The 20,036-nt window shown below is 45.3% G+C and overlaps 3 protein-coding genes across 4 annotated transcripts in view; 1 reads left to right on the forward strand and 2 right to left on the reverse strand.

The window, feature by feature from the left end:
- Positions 1–2,540: 2,540 nt before the first annotated feature.
- LOC107191651 (mitochondrial enolase superfamily member 1-like) lies at positions 2,541–4,741 on the forward strand. Its single transcript, XM_015580744.1, has 6 exons — positions 2,541–2,630; positions 2,754–2,856; positions 2,962–3,077; positions 3,269–3,423; positions 3,485–4,068; positions 4,141–4,741. The coding sequence occupies exons 1-6, from the start codon at positions 2,550–2,552 to the stop codon at positions 4,437–4,439; spliced, it is 1,338 nt and encodes a 445-aa protein (XP_015436230.1). The 5' UTR covers positions 2,541–2,549; the 3' UTR covers positions 4,440–4,741.
- On the reverse strand, positions 4,727–5,468 carry LOC107191530 (histidine triad nucleotide-binding protein 3-like). Its single transcript, XM_015580593.1, has 4 exons — positions 5,265–5,468; positions 5,086–5,203; positions 4,835–5,028; positions 4,727–4,765 (listed from the first exon to the last, which is right to left on the reverse strand). The coding sequence occupies exons 1-4, from the start codon at positions 5,337–5,339 to the stop codon at positions 4,727–4,729; spliced, it is 426 nt and encodes a 141-aa protein (XP_015436079.1). The 5' UTR covers positions 5,340–5,468.
- A 914-nt stretch (positions 5,469–6,382) lies between these two features.
- LOC107191604 (protein bric-a-brac 2) overlaps positions 6,383–20,036 on the reverse strand; it is a 29,604-nt gene continuing 15,950 nt past the window's right edge. The window contains exons 4-9 of one of the 2 annotated variants that reach the window (XM_015580673.1): positions 10,437–10,700; positions 10,173–10,311; positions 9,712–9,846; positions 8,382–8,720; positions 7,766–8,216; positions 6,383–7,426 (exon numbers count right to left, since the gene is read on the reverse strand). In XM_015580673.1, the coding sequence (XP_015436159.1) occupies positions 7,222–7,426; positions 7,766–8,216; positions 8,382–8,720; positions 9,712–9,846; positions 10,173–10,311; positions 10,437–10,700 (1,533 nt within the window). In that variant the 3' untranslated portion in view covers positions 6,383–7,221. Of the gene's footprint in view, positions 7,427–7,765; positions 8,217–8,381; positions 8,721–9,711; positions 9,868–10,172; positions 10,312–10,436; positions 10,701–20,036 lie in introns of both variants that reach the window. The other variant, XM_015580672.1, reaches the window with a different exon arrangement.

Here is a 20,036-nt window from a genome sequence, read left to right on the forward strand (position 1 = left end):
ACAATGATATAAATGGAACTTTAACACTTTTTTAAGTGTTACAGTGATATTTCGTTGGCCTCCGTATTAGCGCATTGCGCCGAACGCGGATAGCATGATGTTGTAGTCGCAAGGGAGCAATTGATTCGAATAGACGTATTGTACCGTACCGCATCATATTGTATTTCAAACTTTTATATCATTAGAATTTATATGTATACATATGTATATTCCTATAAACATGCGTCAAGTAATATAAGCTTCATTTCATCGAATTGTCTTAAATACAACTGCATAAATATGGTACAATCCTATACTAATTATAGCTGTATGGTTCAACAGGTTACTACAGAAACTAACTACTGCCTACGTCTTTTAAACTTGGGCTGTAGTAGTATCTGCAGAAACTGCCATGGTTGCTGGGGTTACTATATAATTTGCTCACGGAAGCACGCACAAGTGTCAGTCCCAATTCGACAGTTGCACGAGCAACATTCGACCGAGTTCGAGAATTGTACGTTCTTATTACTTTTTTGGTTAATTGATATCAAGAATAGGAGTGGAGATAGTGCCGGGATTAATGAATAACGCATATGTATGATTTGACTGTTCTTTATTGAAAAAAACGTACGAAAATATACAATTTACAATAGTATTTCTATAAATTTAACAACAATTGCCTCAAGTACTACTTAGATACATGATATGACAATTTATTTATAATAATATTTGTATAGATTCAGTAGAAACACGCTCTGGTGTTATTCAGGCTTATAAAATATTGTAATTTATCCGTCGCAAATAATTCCCTCTTCTGTAACTTGCAAATCTTCCGTAGGATCTTCAAAGCTTCAGAAAGGTTTCATAAGTTGGAGGCCGAAATGTTGATTACCGCTGGCATTCGATAGACTTGTGTAATAATTTGCAGTAGTCCTCTGTCGGATTCAAGCTGTTGTTATTACGTGTAGATTACGGGACAATGAACGGTAGTGAAATGGCTTGCGTCAGTAGACATTTGAAACGTGATCCTTTATGGCCGTTGCTCGTACAAATCTCTAGCTCGGTCGAATGTTGCTCGTGCAACTGTCGAATTGGGACTGACGCTTGTCCGTGTTCCTGTGAACAAATTAGATAATAACCCCAGCAACCATGGCAGTTTCTTCTTAAAAAAATCTGTATAAATAAGTACAATAATACGCACGTAATTAATTTTCTTAATAAAAATGATATTTTAATTTATTCTTGTATCAACAGCCTGGAAGCTCGTGAAACCATAGTCTCGATTCATAAATTAATATCAATATTCTAAACATTACATGAATTGGTAACGTATACGTAAGAGACCCCGTGTGAGTGGCGTGGGGTCATAGAACCCCCGGTGGAGGCGCCAGAGACCCCGTCGATTGAAGGAGTGGTGTCCCAGCACCCCCACAGGTGGCGCCAGAGACTACGTGAGTTGAACACGTGGGGTCCTAGAACCCCCGGGGGCGGCGCCAGGCCCCGTCTTGTGAGACGTGGGGTCATAGAGCCCCCAGTGGTGGCGCCAGAAACCCCTTGTGATGAGGTCGTGGGGTCGTAGAGCCCCCAGTAGAGGCGCCAAAAACATCGTATGGTGAGATTGTTGGATCATAGAGCCCCCGACGCATGCCGTATACAGTGAAGGAATAATTAGAAACAATGAAGAATAATGATTAATTTAATGATTATAAATTATAATCTACATGTTACCTAACGAATCGTTCTTTTAGAATTTCTTGTTTTTTTCTACTGATTTTTACTAACACGAATAGTAATGTAATTCATCTTACAATCATATTGAATACGTTTTTCTGTTTAAAGATCAAGGACTTACGATCGTAGTGAGCAAATTCACTCAAGATAAGTGATTCGGCGATCACTGTGATAAATCACCGTTAGTGATTTTATTTTGCTCCCAAATTGCTCCCTCGGAATCTAAAATTGCTCCCATCGCAGTGTTTATATTTAATGAGATATTCGCAAATGAAAAAGCAAAAATTTGTTGTTTGCAAAATAGATAGTAAATAGCTAAATATGCTTCCTTCATATTACAAGTGTGAAATACAATGATTTCGTGGGAACAACCATGCATTGCTTTTTCTACATATGTATCCTACGATTGAAATAAAGATGTACGAAACTATGTACCAACTATATTTACTTCCCTACCTTAGTTTTTATAACTCCAGATCGGACTACAGCATTATCAGCTTCACGGTTACGAAATCAGCGATTAATAAAAATATTAAAAGTTATAACAAAAAACAGATGACTTGATCTTAGTTATCGCAAAGTACTTGTATTAAAATGAATCTCTTATCTAATAACAGTTCGCTTCACTTCTCGGCAGCAAATCGAATCTTACATAGTATTAATGAGATAACGCATATGTACTTAAATGTTTATATAATATGATAAAAGAAGCGTAGTTGATATTTTCGCGTTTAAATAGGCTCGCATTCCACTTAGATGTATCATGTTTTCTTGAACCATCCAATTAAATTATTTATGAAGTATCGAACACTAGTATCGCAAAGTTTCTTTTGCTGAAAATGGAAATTTTTATTACGGATATCGATGTGAAGGACGTAAGATTCCCAACGTCTCTATTGGCAGATGGTAGCGATGCTATGGTAAGCAAATATTACAAGGATATTTATATTAGTGCATTGTACAGTAATTATTAAGTAATCTCTATTATTCAAAAGATAAAGTATTATTTAAATTGATCTTTATCAATTTATATCGGTCTACAGCACACAGATCCAGATTACTCCTGCGCTTACGTGACACTAAAGACTAACAAAGGGATCGAGGGATATGGATTAACATTCACTTTGGGCAGAGGAACAGAAATTGGTATATTTTTCAGAATTAGTTTATGAATTCCCGAATAAATAATCATAATACACATGATATGACTCCTTTTACAATATTTACAACCATTTCTGAACACATTTTCAGTTGTTCAAGCATGCAAATCGATGTCTTATTTAGTAAAGGGCCAGAAAGTTACCGAAATTTTTGCAAATTTTGGATCATTTTGGAGGAAATTAACTAGCGAAACGCAATTAAGATGGGTAAGAATTACAAAATCTTTTTGATATTAATTAATATACCTAAAAAAAAGTCATCGGACATTAATTCATACCTGAAGTAATCTCAAATGAAAGGACGCCATCTTGGTACTCGGTAGCAATTGTAGTTTAAAGTAAAAAAAGTTCCATCAAACAAATATTCATAAATGCTAACAAAATATTACGAAATATAGCTGGGACCAGAAAAAGGCGTCACTCATCTAGCCACAGCGGCCATAATAAACGCTTTGTGGGATCTTTGGGCCCGATTGGAGAACAAACCAGTTTGGAAATTACTGGTAGATCTAACTCCTGAGCAATTAGTTTCTACGATAGATTTTAGATACATGTAAGTCAGAAAACATTCAATTTTAAAGATTAATTTTACTTAATCGTATGTAATTGAATAGCACCGACGTTATTACCAAAGAGGAAGTGATAAAAATGCTCAAGGAGAGCGAAAAGGGGAAGACGGAACGGGAAGAATTGTTAAAGAAAAATGGGTATCCGGCGTACACCACGCAAGTGGGTTGGCTCGGGTACAGCGATGAAAAAATGAAAACACTTTGTAAAAAGTTCTTGGATCTCGGTTTCACGTCGTTCAAAGCGAAAGTTGGTCAAAACTTAAAGGATGATATCAGAAGATGTAAACTGATACGTGAAATGATAGGGAACGAGAATAAATTGATGGTGGATGCGAATCAAATCTGGGACGTTAATGAATCAATAGAGTGGATGAAAGAACTGGAACAATTTAAACCGATTTGGATCGAGGAACCCACGTCGCCAGACGACATCTTGGGCCACGCGAAAATCGCTGAGGCGTTAAGACCACATGGTATCGGTGTTGCTACCGGTGAAATGTGCGCCAATCGTGTTATTTTTAAACAATTATTACAAGCGAAGGCGATCGATTATTGTCAGATCGATTCAGCTAGAATCGGAGGAATTAATGAAATTTTGGCTGTCTATTTTATGTGCAAGAAATTGGGAGGTGAGTTGGGTACAGACGGACTATTAGGTTTCCAGAGAACTGCAGGATAGTCTACAAAAATTTTTGTTGCAGTGCCTGTGTGTCCACATGCTGGAGGAATAGGTCTCTGTGAGATGGTTCAACATCTTCAAATGTGGGACTTCGTTTCTCTGTCTGGATCTACTGATGATCGTGTAATAGAATATGTTGACCAGCAACATGAGTACTTTGAGCACCCAGTGAGAATTCACAATGCTTGTTACATGCCACCGATGTCTTCAGGATACTCTACTAAATTAAAAGATAACTGTATTAAAAATTACATACACCCTGATGGTATACAGTGGAAGCAAATGTACGAGAAGGGACTTTTCCAAAAAATATCTTGCTGAAGTGGACATTTGGTTAAAACTATGGTCTATTAATTCAAATTGATTGTATAATTGTTGTATTGAGAAAAATGTACATTTTACAAAAAAGACCAGAAAAATCAATATCTTTGAAAGAACAGCACCTGAGTTAATTAATTTATGGAATATTAAAAATTATGTATTGCTTACATGTTTATGTAACAAAAGTTTACCATCCCATATATTAGATCTTCTAGTCCTTTAACCAGTTCAAAATATCTTCTAAGAAGATTCTACTGGTAATAATAAGTTATAATACACAACATGTATTAACTACAGGGATTCAGTTGTGATTTCACATAATCGGTCTGTAAAGTATAATAGCCAATGTTAATAAAGTAGTTGACGATAAATGACTATATATTATATATACGTACACTGACAAACCAGTAGGAGCTATGTGTGAAAAGAAGCTTGTTAATAAAGCTCATATTCTCTATTGGAGAAATAACATGCAAATGCAGATGGTCTACTGTATTAAATGGTGGCCAATGGAATCCAGTACGAGTGGCTTCGGGATCAAGTCCTTGCTTTTCTAATATCAGATCCATAGTAGAGATCATTTTGGCATCTAAAATTTCCATTGTTCTTATAGTAGTCAATAAAAATCTTACTTTACAAGACTTACAAAGTTCTGAATCTTCGACTCTAAGTTCTTTGGCATTTCGTATGTGCTTATTTGGCAGTATCAAATAGTGATGCGTTGAGGCCGGTTTAATGTCCTTGATGCACGTTACATAATCGTCCTATAAAACAATCGTTTTAATGTATTTTGTATTATGACAGATCAGGTTAAGATCCTTGTACCTCGTAAATTTTTTCACTTGGTGCTTTATTCTCTATAATTTTACAAAATATACAATTCTCCTTATGGGTCTCCATATGGTAATTGCGACAGTTACGTTGTCATTCAATGCAGAAATTGAATTTGTTACTATGTTTCACTTTGAACTTTGGAATTTAATTTAATACTGATTACCTACTCCAACCTACTCGACCGGTTGACGTGTATCTTCTACGTACAAGGTGATTCAAAATGTTTGGAAGGAAAGAATGTCGGACCATGTACACGTACTTTGCTCGAGTTTTTATATATGTATAAAATAATATTGAAATTCAATCCAGTAGATAAAATAAATTTACTCCAGTAAAAAGAATAAATTTAGAACTTAAAGCGATCTTCACTTTACAATTCCATTCACTGAATGCTAAATGTTTTTTAAAAAATTTAATTTTTTAACCAATGAAGTCACAAATTATGAATGTAATTCAAAACTATAGAATGGATCATAATGGAAAACTACTTATTTTTAGTTACTCTTGATAGTCATTGTGAAATTGAACCCAAGAGATGTGGATATTAAGCAAGCCTGTTTTTTTTTTAATTGCATTACTTTTTAATTTAAAATATATAAACTGTACATATATTTATAAGTGGTATATATATATATATATTCATGTTTTTATATGTAATAGTCGTGAGCATGATAAATTAATAATACATTTAACATATTTTTACAAGTGGCAGTTTAGACAAACGAGAAGATCTCTGCTTTCAAGAAACGATGAAATTCACAAAAGCCCTGCTTTATATCTTTATTTTCTTGTTCACGTTTATTAAACGAAATTTCTTGTCTTCTATATTTAACGTATTCTATTCAGTCCTTTCTAAATAAAAAAAAATGCAACGTCGTACCGCCTACTAAAGATATGCAACGAATGTCTAAATGAAATTACGAATGAGAATGTAACCCATTTTTGTTTTAAAATAAATAAAGTATTGATTCTCGATTTACATTCACACATTAATTGTTTGTCAAATTATTTTAAAAACTAAGTTTCAGAGATCGAAAGGAGTACTCCGCGATTCAACTAAAATATGTTTCATTCGCGATTTGATAAATCATTCTAACATAGATACACGTTTACCTTGCATTTTCGATAACGTTATCAAACATGTGACTTTTGGGGTTACGTATTTTAATTTTGTAAATATAGAAGAATCATGGCGCAGTGTGTGCGTACCAATGTGTACAGTGTCCTCAGTGTACATGTGTGACCTGTACTCTTTTTTTTTTTCAATCCTACCTAAACATTTGACAAATAAACAAATTCTTTATTCATATACGGAATAGCATTGTTCACGCCTTCCCAAGACGCACCGATCTCTCGGTCGCGAGTACAAAAACGAAGCTGCATTTTAAGAACAAACAGAATAAGACGGTCGAGAGAACAAAGGGAGAACAGAACGCGTTAATAAGAATTTAGTTATCGATCGATTGTGTCCCGTTATTTAAATTTTAGTTAAAAGATATCCGTTCATAGAATATTTTATATTCTCTCGCTTATCGACCCCGTGGGCGACTTACACGCTACAAGTAGGTTTTACCGGGATTCACCCCCGACTGTACAAGTGTTCTTTATAAATAATTCTTATAAGTTAGAATTAGTCTACGTTTTTTTCGGTTCGACATAAAAATCATACAATGTACACAATATTGCCTTAAAACGGTAATCCACCTTTAATACTGTGTGTCCCCCAGCCCTGTCATCTCCCCGACGGCCCAATCGCTTGGCCCCTTTCGCGAGTTTCTCGCAGATTCTTGAACGAATCTTTCTGCAACAAGTTTTGGTCGGTGGCTCTATTTTCCGTCCGCGGTACGATCTTTTATTTTATCCATTTCGACGAATCCGCACGAGCAACGGTTAGCCCAGACGAATTCAATGTTTAAGTTAACTTAACGCTCTAATAGAGGGGTAAGTTTCAGCTGCCTTGGTAGGGCATCTGATCCGGAACGACGGACGAATGATTCTGATTCGGACTCTGATGGAAATGCGGATTGCTACCGTCTTGCGACATATCGCCGACCGACGGTTCTTCGTACTTCCCCCTTTTGAACCGACCGTACAACGACGAATAGGGTAGATTATAATGAATAGCTGCTTGATTGATGCTCATGTGACCTAATCTAAAACATAGAAACAAACCACGTTCTCCATAGATTGATAAAATTAATTATGTTCTTCAAGATTTTCTCCTGTTACGATCTTCAATGTTGAATCATTCTGGCTACCACAGACAAATGGAGAAAATGAAATACCAGTGGAAAGATACAGTCGAGCACACAAGTGACGATTTAATTTATCTTCTCCCGATGACAGGTTTGAAGACAACAGGTAAAATATATAAATGTTCTTCGAAAGTTTAGACTTTTAGTCTTGAGACGAGCGTGTGCAGATTAAACTTGGGTAGTGATCTATTCAAGTATGAAGAGTTGTACGTGTAACAGGGCAAAAAGAAGTTTTACCTGACAGCCTCGAGAGCTTCTGTCATAGCATCCTCGCTCCACGGCGTGGGATTACTCCTGCTCAGCTCGATTCCTTCCCTCTTACATCTACCATACAAGGTACCCGTTGGTATACCGAATTCGGTGGAGGCTCTCTGCACGGACGTCTGACCGGACCTGATCGCTTCCAGTGCGCGATCCAGATCGGCCGGCGACCATGTGGTCGGACTTGCGTTGAAAGGCGCGGCTAGCCTGATGCCTTCCCTCCTCGCGATTTTGTACAACGTGCTCGACGGTATACCGAACGCTTTCGAGGCCTTGTTCGCAGAGATCGTGCCGGTTCTGAGCGCCTCGAGAGCGTTGTTGAGGCTCTCGTCGCTCCACGACTTCGTCGGGCCGTCCTTTTTTGGTGTGTCTATGCCTAACCGGTGCGCTCTTTGCCATAACGTCGTCGATGGTATACCGAAAGTTGCTAAAATTGACGAAAGATTGAGCTGATTAGCTACATAATGTAATCAACTTTCCATGAAGAATAACACATGGCCATAGGAGAGGGATTGGTTAATACATTTGGATAATAACGTTGCTTATGGGATGAGCAGAGATTTTTTAAAGGTATCATGCCGTTGTCAATTACCGGAGGCTTTCGTCAGGCTCATGTCATGGTTCCTCAATGCTTCCAAAGCGGCGTCCATATCCTCCTGGGTCCACGATTTCGATCCGTGATGATGGGAACTCGACTGCCCGGAATGGCCCCTCGAGTTGTTCTCACCTGAATCCGAGTGCACGGAACTTCCAGACGGCATTAAACCGAGCAGCTCAGGCGTGATCATCATCATGTTGTCGCTGTCCGCTGCGTTCTTCGAACTGACGCTCGCCCGATCGGACATGTGGCTGTCTATGTCGATCGTGTCCGTAGAGTCCATCGTGTGCAACGTCTCGAACTTTATCTTCACACTGTCACAGTTCTGAATCTCTGCAACCAATCAACGGCGAACGGTGATATCCTCGGTATCATTTAGATCGGTTGGAGGACCGCGATACAGAATCGATAAACAGGGTGGGCTGTTTTTATTGTTCACAACCGAACCACCTGGATTTCGCGGAAAGAAACGGGCGACAGTGGCAAAGCTAGATGCGTGGACTAAATGAGGTTGCGTGGGCTGTTACGAACCGAGCAACGCAAATCTAATCGCGACCAGTTAAGCCTGATTAGACCAATTATTTTGATTCCCTCCCTGTCTAACGAATGGCTGCCGCGGCTTTTACTCCCCCTGGGCGATCTCCACCACCGTTATAATGGAACGTGTAATACTACCCCTGGCGAAAAGTGTTCGGTTGCAAAATTAACGTCATTACTTCAAAAATAATTTCTACACGCATCAAAAGCAGAGACTAGAATGTACAGAATACAGAAATGAAACAAAATCACTCAAATCTCATCCGGCCTCTTCTGACTCGAGATTAATGGTTCGTCTAGTCAAACGACGTAAATCAGAGATTTCAAGTTTCACAGCTCAGCAACGTACAGTTATTACTGTTGAGTCAAAAGATCTTTTGATTGGTAAGCAGTGAACCGGACTACGAGCAGACTCCAGCATATTAGTGGGGTACACAAAGCACGTATGAGTGTCAGTGTGTCATTCGACCCCCTGATGAAGCTAGCTGCAATGCTTGCGAAACGTTGGGAAAATGATTCCACCAGGACACGGCTTACACCCGAAAGCCTCAACAATATTAACTGTACGAAACGTAAATAGTTAACTTCTACACAGGAAGTAGTATTAACCCTTTGCACTCCGAGCAATTTGTACTACGAGCAACCAGCTACTCCAGGACTATTTAATTTTAACACACAATTATACATGCAATGTAACAGTTTGCAAGGACGACGTCGGAGTGCAAAGGGTTAAACGTTGATAGTAACTATAGCAATTACTAATTGTAGTCGAAACGAGCGTAGGCACCTGTCGAATGATGATCCGGATCTCTTAGGTGGGTGATCGTAGTGCCAACCAGAGTCGCACTAGGTGGGGTGGGTTGAGTTTCCGGGGGTAGATCGACCTCCCCAGGATCCGGATGATGTCCATAATGGCCGAGCCCTGTATGACAGAACATGTCGCCTTCAATTACAAGTGAAAAGAGTCTGTCCTGTTGTTTCTTGAAGTGGCGAACCGCCCCACACCTTGAACCCCCGTTGCATAACATTATATTTCTCGAAAACGAAAAGAATTCTATTTCATTCCACTTTGAGATCGGATCACTTTAAGATCACCATCATTGCGAGTCAATATTCCATTTCAAACGACGAACACAAACGACAGAATGGTTGTGCTTGAGACAACCCTGGTTCTCTCATCAGCCTACGTACACACCAAGGTACACGAGGGTTCAGGTGTGGGGCGTAGATCTGGATGAATAGACTTACCGTTGTTATTGTTGTTCGTACCGTTACCGCTGTTGTTATTGTTATTATTATTGTTGTTCCGTTGGCACGTTTCCAAGACTACTGTTGCGGTTGTTCCCTCCGTGCAATCTTCATCTTCGGCCTGCCAGTCTATGTGATTCTGTAAAATATCCGGGTACGAATTTAGCATAACCGTGGGACGACGTCTTTTGACCTACGTCTATTTTTCTCGTGAACAGGCGTCACGTACACACCAGCTTCTATACATTTTTAACACAAACTGACCTCTTTGTTCTCCGGATTGTAATCCTCGTTCGATTCCTCCTCTTTGTATCGGTCGTAATGCCTCGAGTCGGTCGCGCGAGGCTCGAACGTGGTCCTCGCTCTTTTGTATCGAGGATGATGCCTCTTCAGCTTCGCGAAATTTATCCTGGGTGTGCCTGGTTCCCGCGGTGGCGAGCTCAGGCTCACCGACGGCGGACCGTCTCTGCTTTCCGGGACCTCGCAGAGGCCCTTTATCTTCAGCTGGTCGGCCGTTTTCAATAGCGACTACAACATAATCACCAAACACCAAATATGAGTTCTCTAACTTCGTTCACATACACATCATTAATTTCGTAATGTTTCAGGAGTTTCGGAATTGTGCACGATGTTCTCTATGGATCGTTCAGGAAAATGGCAATACATTATAACATTACATTGCTGTACGAGAGTTTCATCGAAGATGTGATCGCCTTCAGGCAGCTGGTATTGTAGCTACCAGTAGAGTAATAACGTCCCATCGACATCGTGACGAAATAAGGTCGTGATATTGAAAAAATTTACTCCAACATTTGCCGCTATGTTGATAAGGCATTCTTTACTAGACGACCTTCCTTTATGTTCCCCTCCGAAGGTCCACACACCATGGGACAGATAACGAGGTCGGTCCACATTTCTGTTCCTGGAATCCGAGAGTCTGTCGGACGGGTTTGCATTTTTATATGCTGCTTGGCTTGGACTAGTTCCCTCGGAATGGGGGGAGATACATAGCGACTTCAACTTATATCGGGGCTGGGGGTAACGAGTGTGGGTATACCGTATCGAAATATTTCCGGAAATTGCAGCGATTCGACGGTTCAAAAAAAGGCGCGCGCGAATAGCTGGGACCATCGTCGCCGGTGGGATCGTGGCACAAGGCCGAATACGGAATAACCCATTTCGGTAAACCGCTTTCTGAGTGGAATAAAGAAGGGGACGACCGACCAGCCGGCCAGCCAGGCGGATTTGCATATTCTTGGTAAGCCCCCCTCTCCCCCTATCCGGTGTGCGTCTGTCTCATCCTTACGGTCCTGTACACCAACGAACACCACAGTATCATCTTGCAGTCGCCTTGGCGCGCGCGGTGGCTTGTTTCTAAAATCAGTTTCCACGATCCAGTTTCGGCGTGCAGCCGATTCATCGCGCGGCGTTTGGTGGCGTCGACCCGCCCGCGGTCGAGCCAACGGCGCGACGACGACCGTCCTCCCTGCGACTACTACACACCAAACCATCCATCCTCCCCCCTCCCCCTCTTCTTGGTGATCTTAACCTTGAAAGCGTTGTGCACGAGGGAAACACTGGCATAGAGGAAGAAGAAGACGACGAGAAGGAGGGACGAGCAGAGGAAAGCGAAGAGCTAAAGAAACGAAAGGATAGACGTTCAGGGTTACGAGAGGGGGTAGAGAGAGGGCCGGAAGAAGCGTTGGGAAACGGTAGGGGAAGAAGAGGAATAGATAAACGAACGAGAACCGACTTCCGCGTGAGACGGATTTGTCACGAGACGAATTTTCGAGAGGGAGGGCGTGGAATCCACGTGGGATCCCTACCAAAAGCATCCCTTTGGCTCTTCCGTTTCCGATAACGGTCCTTTAACGAGTTTCGGGGGTAAACGGAACTCCCTTCTCCGAGAGTAGACGCCAAACTCAGTCAGCAAAGTAGCGCAAACAATCTCGAGGAAAAATGGGAAATGGTGAAAGAATAGTGGACCGATAGAATCGGTGCAAAAAGTAAGAAAGGATATAAAAAAAATATATATATAGAAACGACAGATAGAGGAATGGAAAAGGGAGGAGGAGACAAGGGGGGAGACAGGTGAGGGGGAGGGACGAATGAACGAGAACCGAGGGCCGCGTTGAAGTTGAGGCTCTCTGTTCTTTAATCAAGGCAGGGGTGGTGCGATTAGGCGGGGTCGGCAAGGGGACAGGCGGTATGAGAGCGGCGGCGGTGGCGGCGGCGGCAACGACGCGAGTTTAGGCAGGCTGCGCGTCGGGGGTGTCGGTGGCGGCTGGAAAGCGGAGCGTGGGTGGAAAACTGGGTGGCGGGTGGGTAGGACTAGGTTCACAGCGGTATGGCCGGAGATGAAGAGAGAGAGTCGATGCCAACGACGGAAAGAGGGAGGGAATCTGACTGAGCTAGGCGATTGAGTGAGCAACTGAGGGAGCGAGAAAGAGAGACAAAAAGGGTAGAGAGGGGAAGAGAGTGAGATAGAGTGAGAGGTAGAGGCAAAAACGCCCGCAGGAAGAATGGGGAGGCCTCCGACGCGGCTGTCGCGGCCCCAGGGCCGTATCGACCACCCCCAACCCCCGATTCTCTCTACGGCACTCGCGACGGCACCGACACCGATGACTTCCAACCGTTTCCACGCACACACATCCGGGGTGCCCCTCTCTCGCTCTCTCTCTCTCTCTCTGTTGCTCCACGCATCCTTCTTTCCTTCTCTGTCTTTCACATAGCTACCATCTCTCTCTTTTTCTCTCTTTTTCACCCCCTGCCGGTGCTTGCGAACGGATACGTATAACCGCGTCGAAATGTCCGCGAATCTTCGGGGGCTCGACAATCCGTGAGTTTCGGTGGTATTGGTCGCAGCAGAGCAGGGTGATCGAACTTTCATGTCGGACTCGCGTGTCGCGGCGGCGGTGGCGGTGGCGGCGACAGCGATGGCGCGACGATTCCCAGACTCGAGTAATTAGGACCCTCGACGATACTTTATTTTTCTCTCTTTTTTTTTTACAAGATTCTCCCAGATTGTGCAGCATCGCGATATCAATGAGCACGGGGAGTCGGTTGTAGGAGCGGTCTATGGGTGTGAAGTCTTCCGCTAGGACACAACCGATTCCTCGTTGACACTCCTTGACAAGCGTGTCTCTGGGGAGTACCTGCAAATATCTTTTGAGACAAGTATTGTTTAATAGTAATTACGATAGTCATTGGTTTCGGAGAGCGATGAATTCTTGGTTACAGTGAATCCTCGATGAATGCTCGATAGCTCCTCGGCACTGAATATTAAATATTTCATAAACTAATGGCCGTATACGGCTGAAACAAATATCATTGACTTCGGAATTCCAAGTTCTATCGCTGTGCTAAATCATATTAGAAAATCAGCGTTACACCTGGGGACCTGTTCTTGTCAGTGCCGAAGAGTCTTCGAACACTTATCGAGAATTTACCGTATAGAATTCCTAAGAAGAATACTTTGGTAAGAATAAATAAAAGGGGATGTACAAGATGATACTTGTTTTGATAAATGGTTTGATCGCGGTTCAAATGAAACAGGAAAGAGGGATGGGACACAGGAGGTAGGAAGACTGGTCCAGTGGTTTAACGACACGACAACGGCGATGACGACGACGCAGGGACTTGGAGAACCACGGACGCCACGCAATGGGTTGGTAGGGTAGTGCGGGTGCCGGTGCAGGGGTTAGGGAAGCCGGGCGGGTAGTCGGTTGGTTCGGCGGTGGATGCATAGGGGTGGTGCCATCGGTTCGGAGGCAAGAGGGAAAGCCACCGGCAGAATCCAACCTCACCAATCAATACTTAGGGTTCAAGGGCATCGCCCGACCAATTATCCCAGACTAATTGACGCGAGACGGGAAGAGAAAAAAAATTCAACCCCAACGTCGTCGGCCACTTCCGATCTCTGCTCTTCTGTAGACGACGACGACGACGACGACGTCACCTTCCACGAAACGATCACGAGAATCTTCCTGGAAAGTCGGTGACCAGCCCGACAGATCGCCAGAAAAACTTACAGGAAGCTCTCGATATGGAAACTGTTTCCGCGTGACGAATGTATTCCCTTCGATTTAGATTTCACCCCCCTCCTCCCGCCACACACTATTGGAATGTCCAGCTCGAGAAGGCGTCGTGGCGCCAATGGATCGACGATTCTCCCCCAGGGAATCGAACGTGAGGATAACAGGGGTGGTAGTAACGCGTGTCCTGAGCGCGGGAAAAAAAAGCGTAAGAACCACGGCGAAATGGGGGGAACGAAGAGAGGGGTTGAAGCGTTGAAAGATCTTCGCGTCGAGGCGGAACGGCGACGTAGGCGGGTTGTGTGTGGGATTTCTTTCGTAGGAAGAAATAAGGGGGCGATAGAACGAGAAGTCCAACAGGTGTAAATCCGCAAAAAGATCGACCGTGGAAAACCGTTTCACGAGAACAGGAAGGACGCGCGATGGGGGTGGCTCGAGGGGGGAGGGGTGGGGTTGGTCGTCTCCGTAAGACCGTACCAGGAGACGGTATAAAGGTACATTATACAGACATACCGATGGTGGAAGTGAGACAGAGCTAGCTCGTGAGATGCGGGAAAGACGGGAGAGCAAGAGAGAGAAAGAATATATACACGGGGGGAAGGGGGGCAGAGGGAGAGGATATGAAAGAGAGAAACGAGGAGGAAAGCGGAGAGGAGAACGCACAGGGGAATCCCCGAAGATGGTCGTAGGGTCTCCACTATTACGAATACGGCGCCATAACGGAATTGATAATGTAACGGGCGTCACGAGCATAACCTTCCTCTCTTCTTCTTCCACGCTACATAACCTCCTTTCTGAATGGGAAGCGCGACTCTGGGCCGCACCACGTGCTCTCACCCTCGAGCAAACGCGAGAGAATACGTACCGATGCAGAGGGTTGTGGGTATATTTTCGTTGCATATCCACGTCAAAATAATCAACCCTACGGGAATCTATACATTTTCTTTCTCGAACAGTTTCTCCACGTCTCGATCAATTACTCTACCGGTCAGTTGAAGATAAAACCGTTTAACGAACATTATTCTACTTCCTTTTTCTTCTCACGCTTTAATCTGTTAGTTAGCATCTATCGCGGATATAATAAGTAAAGTACATTCTTTAGTTTTAGGGATAACTTCGATCTACCTCTACGAAGATATGTTCTGCTTTATAAACTGGTTTCTATACGTGTCTCGTCGTACGCTGGATTTCGATGATGATCGACAAAAGCCATGCTCCCGATTATCTAACAACCACACACACATACAAACACAGTTCACCAGCCGGCAGAGATAAGACGTGCGTGACGGGAATGTTTACGAATGTGAAGCGGAGAAGCCTGATAATGTGGATGGCGCAGTTTTCGCAGGCGTTCTAAAGGATTCTCGTGTGGCACGAAGCGACGGAACAACCACCCGCGAAAGAGAGAGAGCTTCTCAACGAAAGAATTGACTTCCGAGTACGGTCGAGCAGCCGGCTAATCGCGAAACGTGCAGGTAAAAAAACCGTATTCCATTCGTCGCGGCGAATCAAGTTTGATACAATGTATGTATATTATACACAAAACCGTATTTACCTCTCGTCCGAACAGAGAAACTTTTCAACGAAACCCACTGTGGATCGAGATATCAATTTCTCGATTCCGGAGAAACTTCTGTTACGTTGATTAACGACGATTATATAAATTCCATTGGATTTATTTAACCTGCACACGACGAACGAAGACACACCACTCACACACGAACGTACGCACACCACGCGTTTGATCGACGCCTCGTGTAACGCGATCCCCGGTGCGTTTCGAAGCGGATTATATTCGAGCGTCGCCGTAGACTACTTCGTAAACACTTCGCGAACGTGCCCCCGGCCTTCGTATATCGGGTCCCCTGGCCGCGCGCGCGTCTCTCTCTGTGTGTTTTTCATTCATGTGAAAAAGAAGCAGTAGCAGACACACGTTTTTTTTTCTATTTTTTTTTTGTTGCACGCAATCACGGCGCCGAGAACACCGCGCGCCGTTCGTCCAGCGGGGAATCGGGTGTGCAGGAACAATTTTCATCGGGCGACGACGACGACGCGACGATGCGAGAATGGAGGGGATCGAGAAAGTGGGATCCACGCGAAACCATTCGGCGGCGCACAAAAATATCTTCTCGAAACCACGATGGCTCTCACGTGTGCTGTACAGGGGGACAATCGTCCGACACATTCGGCGGGTAACATGGTTGTCGTCGTCGTTGTTGTTCGTTGTGTATCCACGCGAAACTTTTTTCGCATCTTTCGGTGTCCGTTGCTTTCTCACTCCCTCGCACTCCCGCTCCCATCGTTCGTCTTCTCTTTCTTTCTGTCTATCTGTCCGTTTCGCCTCGGTTGAAAGAAGTCTCTCTTTCCTCTGTCGGAAGCAACCGGCGGCCAGTGTAATAACGCGACGCTAGGCTCTCGTAAGCAATAGAGACACTCTTCCCCGTCTCGTGTGTACAACGCGGCGGCGAAGGAAGTTGTGTATCGTTTATCACTCACCTGGCTGCGATGGTCCGTGGGCGAACAACGGTCCCTCGTCGAGAGAGCGAAGGCGTACGAAGAAGGGAAAACGCGAATGTACGTGACGGAGGAAGAAGACAAGGTGAAGGTAGGGAAACACGAAGTTACGAAGACGAGGACAGAGCAGGAAGGGAAGAAAGAACGGCAAGAAGGGAGGACAGAGGAAGCAGAGGGTGAAACGGATGGACGGACGGTGGAGGACGGACAGGAAGAAGACGAGGAAGAGTGGCGACAGGAAGAAGAGGAGGAGGAGGAAGAGAAGAAGGAAATGGAGGTGGAGGAGGTGGTGGCGAAGGTAGAGAAAGAAGGAGAAGGAGGAGAAGGAGGAGGAGAAGAAGAAGAAGCGGCACAGGAGTCACGACGAGAAAACGAGCTGGTGTCGGCGGCGTTAGTAGAGTCGACGTCGTGAAAAAGCCAGACGAAACCGTGTACGAGGAGGTTACGACCACGTAGAACGAGAGGATAATTCCTGGCAGGGCCCGATCTCCTACGCGGCGAAGCCCAACGAAAGTGAAATGGCATTCGGCGCTCCGTGCTGAGGGCGCACGGCATTCGGAGGAGCGAGGAGATGAAGAGGACGCGGCGGAGAGCAGGAGGAGAGGCAGTGCCAGAGCCAGAGAGCCGGAGGAGGAAGAGGTGGAGGAGGTTGGAGGTAGCGGAGGAGGAGGAGAAAGAGGAGGAGGAAGAGGAGGAGGAGGAGGCCGGCGGACGCCGCGAAATTCGCCGACGCGACGAACAAGGACGGATTCAGACCGCGCTCGGGCGCGTACGACGAGGAAGAGACTCTCGCGGGGGATGCGTGCTCGACGGTGGACAGAGAGCGATTGAACGTTCGCGTGGAGCGAGCGAGCGAGCCAGCGCACCTGACCAGTCCCTGACGGCGGGGCAAAGGGGGAGGGAGGTTGAAAACCGGCGGGTGGCAGGACGGTCGGTGGGAAGCGGCATGGGTTGGGTGGCTCGAGGGGCCGGAGGGGAGGAGCGGCTGGGTGAGGGGCGGGGGCAGGGGGCAAGAGAGTCCATTCGGGTGGAGGGGCGACAGAGAGCACGATGCACGGCGGGCGGCATGGGGGTGGAAAAGGTGGGGTCCGGAGCGAGGGGCGGGGGAAAGGGTAGGAGGGTGGGTGGCAAGTCTGCGGTGCTCGAGCGAAACGGCAAGAGCCCGTCTCCTGCGGGAGCACGACGGAGACCGAACGCCCGTGGTTCCCGCGGGAGGAAGGAAGACTTCCCTGTGGCCGGACGAGAACAGCAATACGGTCTGCGCTCGGTAACGAACGAGACGGAACGGATAGGAAGACGAGGAGGGCAGGCACGGCAGTTCGGCCGTGGCATGACGAAGACGGATGCAAGGTTCGCAGGAGAACTGGAAAGGACAGAGGCGATCTAACAGTCGGCGCGACAAAGGTAGCGTTATATGTACTCGCGTGAACACGCCTGTATATATATAAAGACAGAGAGAGGGCCGACTGTCGCCAGTGATGTACCCCCTAAAGTTAGGACCCTGGTAACCATGCGTCCCGAGCAGACTGCCACAGAATTTATTCTTTTATCAGCGACGAACGAACAACGAGCGGTTGAGCCAATTTCGGAATGTCTATAGAGTAGGCGATACGAGGTTTCTTGCTAACAGACAATTCTCGTAAAAATTTAGCGAAACATTTGATAAGACACAGGTAACCTCAGTGAGTGTTAATTCTTGATCGATTATCTTCCCTTCCTGAACTTGGTACGGCCGGAAATTACGAAGCAAAGAGGATATCGTATCCCGATTGTATATCTCCTAATTATAAGTAGTCTTAAATTTGGAAGGTGTGGACAACGAAGATATTAGGCAAAGAAGAAAAGACTGACGATTGAGAGAGATGTGTATACCTACCCTTAAACCGGGGAACATTCACGAGAACCCCGTACGGTGTTTGATTAAGAGAAGAACGGTAGGAATACGCAATCCGCGATCGGCACGATGCGTGGTATCAGTGGCGTCGGTTGAATCTAGCCGGGATAGTTTAATAACCGCCATGTTAAGAAGTGTCGGCGGAGCTACGCGGTGGTGAAGATCGAATTACCCCCACTTCCCGTCTCTGCGTTAAAACGGGCCCCCGGCGGCGGGGTCCGTAGGGCCGGCCCTGCGTCCGTCTGACTCGGGAGAGTCGAGTCGACTTGGATTCACGACGCGCTGCGACGCGAACCGACACGACTCGAGAGAACGCAACAACTCGCGGCGAACACAAGCGGGGACGACGCGAGGGAAAAGAGAGGGCACGCTGTGTGTGTGAGCCGCACACAACGGTTGGGTTTCGGGAGGTGGACCAAGTGTGTGTATCGCGTGGAGAAGGACGGAACGCAAACCTTCTCGCGGGGGATAGAAAAAGATGGAAAACCGGGTGGAAGAAGGCGGACGGCGGCGAACACAGGGAGGCGAGCGTGCGCGAAATCTCTCTCTCTCTCTCTCTCTCCCTCCACAGTCTCTCTCTTTCGTCTGTTCGAGAAAGAAAGGACTAACTCCGGAGAGTCGGCGGAGTCGCGAATTGCAGAGCTTGCGCGCGCGCGAACGCCGGACAAAGGGAATCTGCGGCTCCAGTCTTTCGTCTCTCTACGCACTAACACACACACACACACACATACGTACTGGCGACCAACCAGCCACACGCATATAGAACACACGAGCAGCGTGCAACCGTGCGCACGCATGCACGCCACTGCAGAAACCGCGGAGTACAGTCGACGGAGGAAGCGCGAATTCTCTTGTTTCTCCGCGTTCGACTTCGCCGCCGCTGTCCCTCTTTCTCTCTCTCTCTCTTCTTTCTCTCCGCCGTCTCTACTTCGCATCTATCGAAGGGAATAAAGAGTCCACGGTCACGAATGCTATCGCACGACCTAAAGAACGCGCTGGCTGCTTACTTTCGTACACTGACACCGGTTCCACCCATCGAACCCCTCTCCTTCCCACGTTTGTTGGACGAACAGAAGGAAGTTATTAGGTCTGGGATAATTTGGAAACGGGCGTAAGATCGAACGTTTTCCATCCCATCGAGGAGTACGGTGACTCCTGTTATTCGTGAAGTAATGTTCATCCATGTTCGAAGGTACATTCAACTCGCGAGTCACTCAAATCTGGTCACGTGGAGGAGCGGAAGTTGTGGAAACAGAGACATTAACATTGAGCTGATGTTGCGTGTAGTAGGAACGAGTGTACGATGTTTTAGGTAGAGAAAATTTACTTTCTGATTTTCAAAGAAATATGAATCTGCTGTGGAAACAACCGTTTTCGGATCGAAAAGATTCAGTTTTTTAGATATATATTTCGACGTCTGGT

Source organism: Dufourea novaeangliae, unplaced genomic scaffold (genome assembly GCF_001272555.1).
Source record: "Dufourea novaeangliae isolate 0120121106 unplaced genomic scaffold, ASM127255v1 scaffold228, whole genome shotgun sequence".
NCBI classification, from domain to species: Eukaryota; Metazoa; Arthropoda; class Insecta; order Hymenoptera; family Halictidae; genus Dufourea; species Dufourea novaeangliae.